An 8,776-nucleotide genomic window follows, 5' to 3' on the forward strand; every position below is an offset into this window, starting at 1 on the left:
TAGGTTTAATCTGGCCCCCGAGATGATTTTGTAAAGTATAAAATTGAGATGCAATTTTTCAATAAAAGAAACTGCTGGGTTCTGGCTACCTTTACCCTGGGAGCACAGGAGCAAGCTGGACCTCTGCTGCTCCCACCCGAGGAACTGAAATGGGTGCAGGAGTCAGCAAGGTCACAGTTGCCCTCACCCGGGGAACCAGAACAGGCACAGGCAATGACTGGGCATCCGCCATACCCACCCGAGGAGTTCTCATGTCTGTCAGATTTATTATATGGACGTGGTGACAGTGTAAAGACAGCCTGTACTTGTGATTTTCAGACAAATTTTGGGAGCCGTTTTAACATTGGACTTTGTGGAAGAGTTGGATGGAGGAAGCTGTGCGTTGGTGACATTTATAAAAGAACCATAACATCTACTACAATAATAACAACATTGGATGAAAGAGGGCAATGATGGCTACGTTTTGAGGGTAAAATGATGGCTATAGACCGAATGCTGTGGACACAGCAGCAGTTGAAAGAGAAGATTTTAAGATCAATTTTTCCCCTGCTTCCACTCTAGCAGTTGAACTGTCTCATTCTAACCTCCAACATTCTGTCCCACACACACCCATTATAGACTCTGAAACGGATGAAAAAAGCATGAAACTTAAACTGGAACTGAAGTAAAAGTAAAGAGGATAATAAAAGATAAATATAAGCTGAATAGTTCAATGTCTTGGCTTAATTTTAAAGTTTGAATGGAATCTGTCGGTCAAGGTATGTGGAAGTAGTTGGAGTTGAAAGAGGAGTAAGTCGAATGAGAATCTGAAGATTCTTCCATTGAAATACACTATAGATTTTTGCTGAATAAAGTTGAATAATTTAAAAAATATATAAAAGTTAAAAATGAGAAAAATACAAGCACACATGTCCAAAAGAAGATGAATCTAATGGTGGTTGAATGGGTTTTCTAAGTTGAAAAGTGTTGAAGGAGATACAAAAATGTAAGGAAGATGAAAAGTAAATATCACCCCGAATACCTGTTTCCCCCGGCATTATACAAGAGGTCCATGCGACAATATTTAAAACTGCCTTTGTTTTGTTTTTTTAGATTTACAAACACAGGAACACGTGAGATCAAACGCCAAACACATGTGCATTCTGTTCCCTGCCATTGTGAAACAACAGCAGAAACTCTCCGATCTGCTCAATATTAGATGGTAGTAAAGCGAGATCAACTGTCGCAAGCCCTATCTCAAAACAGCTTGCATTGTCGTGCAGCAGCCCCTGAACCTCCGCATGTGAAACCCCATCGGCCTCTTCGTACGGCACCCTAGCTGAAGACGGTATGTTCTTCAGAGTGATCCGGCAAAATAATAGAAAAATATACTTGTTTACCGGTTTCTAATGTAAGTGTTGTCTTTTGTGTGTTTCAGAAACATGCCAGCTAAAGGCCCTCTGCAGTCTGTCCAGGTGTTTGGACGTAAAGTGAGTAAAAATGTGCAATTTAATCCACGTGTGGGGTTGCGGCTAACTTGTCTTGCTAGTCGTAGCTGTAATGGCTGATATTAAAAGGTGGTGGGCCTCTGATTTTACACTGCAATTCCGCAGTAAATAAGCCAGTTTATATGGTATTTATAACATTAAGTAGTAATAATACTTTCATTGAAGCTTGTAATTACTGTTAGATGTGATGTAGGTGCTACACACCGGACGGTTTTGCTTTTCTTTAGCTTACCACGCTAGCCCTGGTGCTAGTGTTAAGTTTGGGTTCTGAATGACAGAGTTAGCTCAGGTTTATCCTCATACAGTCAAATAGAACGTATTTAACCAAACCATTAAATATCGCTAATCCGTCACATCACCTTGAAATGCGGAGTTGCTGTCACCTTGGATTTTAAATTGAATCTCGATGCGTACAAATGAGCGGAAATTAAGAGTTAAACATTACGTCAATTGTGTATCACCAGATTGAACACGTTTGTATGTGCCATAGATTTACTCATTTACTTCGCCATGTTCATTTTCCACAGTGGGTTTTCTCGTGTCATTTTATTTTTATATATTTTACTTTAATTGAGCGACAACAGTTTGTGAAGCCTGTCCCCACCCGATGAAGTCGTGCATCAACTCCTGATGTTTACAGATTTGACTAAAGCTGAAGAAACTTACTTTGTTTTAGTTTAGTTTTGTAAATTAACCCCCCCCCCCAAAAAAAGTACAATATATTAAATTCAGTGGTATTCATCTGAACTTTCTGTTGCAGAAAACTGCCACAGCAGTTGCCCACTGCAAGAGGGGGAATGGCCTGATCAAGGTGAACGGCAGACCCCTGGAGATGGTGGAGCCTGCTACGCTCCAGTACAAGGTGAGTCCTAACAAGAGAGGTGAACATGAGTGATGTAAGTGGTCGTTATTTAACCCTTGGAGATCCCTAAGGACATTTATTGTCTTTTTTATTTTTAGTTTTAAACCATCTTCACTGTGTTGAGTGGATTAAAGCCAAATTTGTCAAAGAATGTTTTTTTTACTTATTTTTTTTAATTGTGGTGTCAATTCATTAAATCAGCCTAAAATGGCTAAGTTACAGCAATCCATCCACATTAGTCCCTTTGGACAAAAATGTCCACATTGAAACCCATTATAAACGCTATTTTTCACGCCAGAAAAATTACGGTCAAATCGAAAGTCAGGTCTCCAGCTTAGGTTTCGTTTTGGACTACAGGCCTTAGAGTTGTAATTTTTTTATTTGTCCACCGGGTGGCGCCCTTGCTTCACATTTGACCTCTGCTGGAAAACAGCGGGCTGCTTGGACAGACCTGCCGGAAATGACGCCTCTTTTCCGGCGTGCAGCAGCGGTTTCGCCCGCTGATCAGGCGGACCATTTTTCGGTCCCTAGGACCATGAGAGGGTGCATTTTTTTTTTTAGTCAACAGGAAATGACGTATTTGTTGTCACGTGGTACCGGAAGTGTGCGCTGGAAAAAGGAGTCCGACGCAACATGCCCCGATCATCGTCGCGAGTTAACCCGGGAGAATGCACTCATTTCGGCCTCGACGAGCAGCATTTGCCGCCTGGAGACCATTTTCTGGTTCTGGAAAAAAAAATAAAAGGCGATCGAAATGACTCTTGGTGCCAATCTTTAGTCCATCTAAAGGCCTAATTATAATAACAATCAAATATTACTTCAAATGTTTTTTTGGGAAAATATTTAGTTTTTTAGTTTTTTTTTTAGTTTTTTTGTAATTTAAAGGGTTAAAACAACGAAAATATAATTAAAACTTTATATGAATATTTCAGGGAGAAGTAGTTTTAAAAGACTGACCAATTTAAAGTGAAAAAAAAAATTAATATTTAATATTTTTATTGCACTTTTTGGGCGTGGTCGATAGTGTGCATTTTATGAAATGCGCTCCTGGAAAAAAAATAAAAGGCGATCGAAATGACTCTTGGTGCCAATCTTTAGTCCATCCAAAGGCCTAATTATAATAACAATCAAATATTACTTCAAATGTTTTTTTTTTAAATATTGAGTTTTTTTGTTTTTGGGGGCTAAAAAAACAGGGCGCTCATGAAGTAAAACTGGGATTTAAAGGGTTAAAACAACGAAAATATAATTAAAACTTTATATGAATATTTCAGGGAGAAGTAGTTTTAAAAGACTGACCAATTTAAAGTGGAAAAAAATATTAATATATAATATTTTTATTGCACTTTTTGGGGAATGGACATTTATGTCCATTAGGGATCAAGGTGGATGTCTTTTTTAGGGATCTCCAAGGGTTAATTTTGTGCACATCAAATGATGTCACAGTAGAGCGTGAAAGCTCTTTCTTCAGGCAGTTGATGTTGGACATTGTACATATGGGATTGATTTTATTTTATTTTTAATTTAAGCATAAATCTAGCTGCATTGGAGTTGCTTTTGGTACTTACAGTTGCATGTGTATATTTTAGAATACTATATGTAGAATTCAACAATTTTAAAATTCAGTTTTAAAACGATAGAAAGGATTTCCTTTTGAGAAACATCAATGACATAAATTTGACATCAATATGTGATTCTTTTTGTAAGCTTTTGGAGCCAGTGCTCTTGCTTGGTAAGGAGCGTTTTGCTGGAGTGGACATCAGAGTCAGAGTGAAGGGTGGTGGACACGTCGCACAGATCTATGGTAAGCAAAGTATTTCCTCTCTATAATTTTGCTCATGATGTTTTATGATTAGTGTTGAAAAAAGGCTCTGAATATCGACATGTTCTTCTCTCTCAGCCATCCGCCAGGCCATCTCCAAGTCCCTGGTTGCATACTATCAGAAGTGTAAGTAATGAAGTTTTTTTTTTTTTTTTTTTTTTTGTACAAACATCACTCTTTTGTAAATAGGCATGTTTAGAGTCACTCCAGAGTACTACACATAGGTGAGAAGTGGAAAGTATTTGATAATCCCATGGTGCATTTCTTCTTAATAAAATCGTAAACCGTAACACAGTACAGAAAATTTGGTTACAGTTAAATACATTAGAACTTTTCTGATTTGACAACTCCAGGCTTTTGAATGCTATGGTAGGTTAGCCTACTGCTGAGCTATTGGTGTTTGCTCTATGCTGCATAAAACTGGACTAAGACTGACTATTTAATTGTTTGCATTGGAATTGTTGCGTGATCATAAGCAGTGGGCTGAGCTGTGAGATAGAACTGCTGTGTTGTGCTCACTAGAGCAGGTCATTGTCAGCATGAACTATTTTTGAGATTCACAGGAAGGTATTTCAGAAGCAATCTAGAAGTGGCACACTACTTCACTAAAAATATGCATCTATTCTAAGTCACTTCACAGAGTACATGAGCAGGGCAGGAAATCAAAAATAAGATGACTTCTATCATCTGGTAAATTTTTAAAAATAAAATTCCCCCCGTGTGTGCAAATTTCTCTGCTTTAGATACTTGAGTACTCGTCCATTCTGCAGTAACTACTACTTTTTAAATATGGGTTTTGTTGGACATAACACACATTTATAAAGGAGCTGTGAGAGTAGAAATGAGTTTTTATTGATCTGATTTTTGTATGTATTGATGTACAACTGTCTCTTGATGACTAGGAAAGATCAGGGTTGCATTGTGGATATGAAACAGCTGGAAATTCTGTAGTTCTAACAAGTTCATAATAAATATTGAAACGTAGCACAAGGAAAAAGTTACTGCAGTTATGGAAATCTGCAAACAGTCGAACCAGTGAAGAACATTTGGCTAGACTGCATATTACTCTGAATCTTAATCTGGACTAATCTGTATTTGTTTTACTGCAGATGTGGATGAGGCCTCCAAGAAGGAGATCAAGGACATCCTGATCCAGTATGACAGGACCCTGCTGGTTGCCGATCCACGTCGCTGCGAGTCCAAGAAGTTCGGTGGACCTGGAGCTCGCGCTCGCTACCAGAAGTCCTACCGTTAATCCCCGTGTACATTTTCATAATAAATTGGAGGAACAAAGAAAACAAATTTGTGATTTTATTTATTGACTTGCTCTGTTCCACGGTTATCACCCCTGGTTATTGTCATCTTACAACTGCTCCACTGATTTGTTTTGGTTGCTAGGCACCTGCAGCCACTTTCTATTCACAATAGCTCAAGTACATTCAATCAGTGGGAAACAATATCACAGACGATTACCTATGTGCAGCTGCATTTGTTTTTGCTGACAGTCTCTAGTACTTGTGATGTTACTCAATCTGAACCATGGCTCTCATATTAGGTAACTCTCTGAAGCTACCAACAGTATTTACTGCTAATGTGGTCACAGAAATTACCTGCAACTATTGCATTTATCCCAGTCGTTTGCTATTTACCACTGGCCTTAACTATTTAGTAGTGCTAAGTTCACTACATAGGTCTTCAGAAAGGTTACAGACTGTTTGTTTAAACAGCAGAAATGTTTATGTTTTGATATAAGAAAAGGACACCAGATAATATTGAGAGTCACACTGATTAGCTGTGTGATAACGTGCACAGACTGTAAAAGATGCAACTTGTAGAAAGTGAGTGAAAATGTGCCTAAAACAGGCATGTATTGTAATATCCAGCAGGGGGCGACTCTTCATATAGGTTATATGGATGTTAATGGCAAAAACAGGGAAATGCTTCCCTTTTCTTTTGGGATGACTTGGTGGTCTTAAATCTGATTCAATATCACATCTCTATTTAAAATTCTATGCACATGGTTGAGCCTTTATATGGGTGTGCAGTATCAATGGCTGCAGGACTCTCCTAGAAAACCAGCCATAAGCAAAAAATATTAACAAAGAGCATAATGCTTCCAAATCTCTCATTGATTAACTTGGTGTGTAAAAATGTCTAACTGGACCTTTATGTAACGCCTTTTTGGGCCTTACTGATAATTTAAAGCAGTACAATACCAACACAAAGCATTATTAATTAGGCGAAACAACCAAATGTGTGATGCAAGATAATTTTTTGTGTGTAATCTTCAGCCGTCAAAACGTTAAGAAAACAGAAGACGCATGAAGACACCAGGAGACAATAAAATACAAAAAAAACCAAGGGCCAGTTTTTATTTCTGCATTCCAAGATGTTTGTGTTCTTTTTGTTTATAATTTTTATACTACAATTGTAACATTCCAATTGTAGTATTGGAATTGCAACATTCCACCAGTAGATGGTGCTATAGCACCATCTACTAAACCAATGGTAAAAGCATTGAAAAGTAACACATTTCTCCCCTCTAACACTAAAAGCCCCGAGAGAGTGTTCAGCTGGTCAGAAAGCATCATATAGCTCAGATAATATGCAATCAGTGAATGCATAGAGAAGATTATACATTACCAGTTTTTGCCAGCATGATGCCACATATGTTGTCTTGCTTGGAAAACTGATTGTCAGGCTCCGGTATTTCTTCTTAATCTAAATTTGCTTTCCCCCTCTCCTTTTGTCTCTACTGTGTAAGTAAATACTCATGCAAATGTTGATTATTGTTCCAGGCCCATGCTGGTTTGTTATTAGAAATGAGATATTGCGACCCCACAGTGTGTCCCAACACTGATTTGATGAATGCTGAACAATGAAGCCCGGCTCTGTGTGCCAAAATTTCAGATTTCATTATCCTGGTTGGTGGTTTTATTGTAATTTTGCAGTCTTATTTACTGTGATAAGAATACCCTGCGCAGTCAATTTACATGGTGCCTGCTTCTCTGTAGCCAGTTTTTGTCCAGGACGGTATTTTTACATAAAACTGCAGCATTGTTTCCTCAGGTTGTGTTGACTGCTTGTTACTGCTATCTGTGTTTATTCCTTCCCGCCAGCGCCGATGCACAGGCACACCCGAGTCTTGCACAGCAACGGAAGCATGATGAGCTGAGCTGAGGCCCAGATGTTGTTGGCCTCTCTGTAGGCAGTCAGCAACAGTCGTTCCCACTCGGAGAGCTCCCAGAGGGGATCAGGCCTGTTTATAGCCCTCCAATAATCAACACAGCAGGGAAGCCCACTCCCTACTGCTACTGTTGTTTACTACTGTTTATTTTCTGCCCCTGCCTGCAACCTCACCTCTGAAGGCCATAATGTTACATCAGGGACATACTGCACCTGTGGAAATGGCTGTTTTCTGAAATGCCTGAGAACACAGACTAACCTAATGCAGTTAATGCAGAAAGCTGTAGGGAACAGAGGTGGGAAGAGGAAAATGCTGGGCTGGGATCAATGTTTGCACCTGATTTCTCTCTCTCTAATGGCAAAATTGGTCTCCATCTCTGGTTTTTCCACAATAATGTGTATACCGTGCATAACTGTTTAAATAGACTGCAAAGGGAAGAGTAAACTGTCATAACATAAACTACTTTTCATACAGTAAGTTGTGAGAGTGGTTCCCGAGCTTATTTTATCTGCTGTTCTCACAGAGGCCTGTTGGATGTATAAAAAAATAATAATATTAATAACTCCTCAGTAACACTTGAAGCTGAATCTGGACTCCTTTCATCTTACTTCTCAAACTCAATTTTAATCCTTCACTTCCAGCACTGTCAAAATGTTTTTCTTTTTTGTCCTTTGTTGAACTTTGACATTTCACATCATCCAACTTTAATATAAGGCAAAGATAGCCTGAGTAAATAAAACAAAAAGAAAGCAGATTTTAAATGATGATTTCATTTAATAAGTGAATGAAAGGCTATCAAAACTTTCAGGTATACTTGAGAGTATCCTAGCATGAACAGACTGTTTAAGGTCATCCCCAAAGCATGTAAATCAGATTTAAGTTCAGACCTTTAGTGATTCACTCCCAAACTACTTTCTTTTGTTTTTCTCCTTTTTTTTTTTGGCCTTCACATACAAAGTCTTGGTGGTGATGATATTTCTATGTACTGGTTCTATATTGAGTGGTAATCACATCTGCTTTTCATGCAGAAGGTCCTGGGTTCACTCCCCAGTGGGACAATTGACAAGAAATATACGCTTTCTTTGCTGGCTATATATATGTATATATATATATATATATATATATATATATATATATATATATATATATATATATATATATATTTGTTGTATTAATACGCTTCAATCTGTCAAAAATGGCTTTACTAAAGTGGAATAAATCATTTACTAATGCTTTATGTACTTGTGAAAAACAGAGTTGTATTATGAGCTTTATAGACTGTCAAACATGCCCAGCTTCATTACATATTTCACTTTAAATTGGACGAATGCTTACAAAATGAACACAACAACAAATCATAAATCAAGTGACGACTAGCTTTCTACATAGTGAGTTTATTGTATTGTGCTTTGGCTTTT

The 8,776-nt window shown here is 38.1% G+C and overlaps 1 protein-coding gene across 1 annotated transcript; it reads left to right on the plus strand.

The window, feature by feature from the left end:
* The first annotated feature begins 1,221 nt into the window (after nucleotides 1-1,221).
* Nucleotides 1,222-5,473, plus strand: rps16 (ribosomal protein S16). Its single transcript, XM_004548427.4, has 6 exons — nucleotides 1,222-1,327; nucleotides 1,418-1,469; nucleotides 2,248-2,349; nucleotides 4,057-4,153; nucleotides 4,250-4,297; nucleotides 5,281-5,473. Exons 2-6 carry the CDS (start codon nucleotides 1,422-1,424, stop codon nucleotides 5,424-5,426), a joined length of 441 nt encoding a protein of 146 aa, XP_004548484.1. The 5' UTR covers nucleotides 1,222-1,327; nucleotides 1,418-1,421; the 3' UTR covers nucleotides 5,427-5,473.
* Nucleotides 5,474-8,776: the final 3,303 nt, after the last annotated feature.

Source organism: Maylandia zebra, linkage group LG17, assembly GCF_041146795.1.
Source record: "Maylandia zebra isolate NMK-2024a linkage group LG17, Mzebra_GT3a, whole genome shotgun sequence".
Lineage (NCBI taxonomy): Eukaryota > Metazoa > Chordata > Actinopteri > Cichliformes > Cichlidae > Maylandia > Maylandia zebra.

What these genes read in the sequence shown, in the direction of transcription:
- rps16 (XM_004548427.4), top strand. Translation starts at nt 1,422, where the DNA reads ATGCCAGCTAAAGGCCCTCTGCAGTCTGTCCAGGTGTTTGGACGTAAA. An exon ending in TCCAGGTGTTTGGACGTAAA is followed by an intron (nt 1,470 to 2,247) that starts GTGAGTAAAAAT and finishes TTTCTGTTGCAG; the next exon opens with AAAACTGCCACAGCAGTTGC. An exon ending in CTGCTACGCTCCAGTACAAG is followed by an intron (nt 2,350 to 4,056) that starts GTGAGTCCTAAC and finishes TCTTTTTGTAAG; the next exon opens with CTTTTGGAGCCAGTGCTCTT.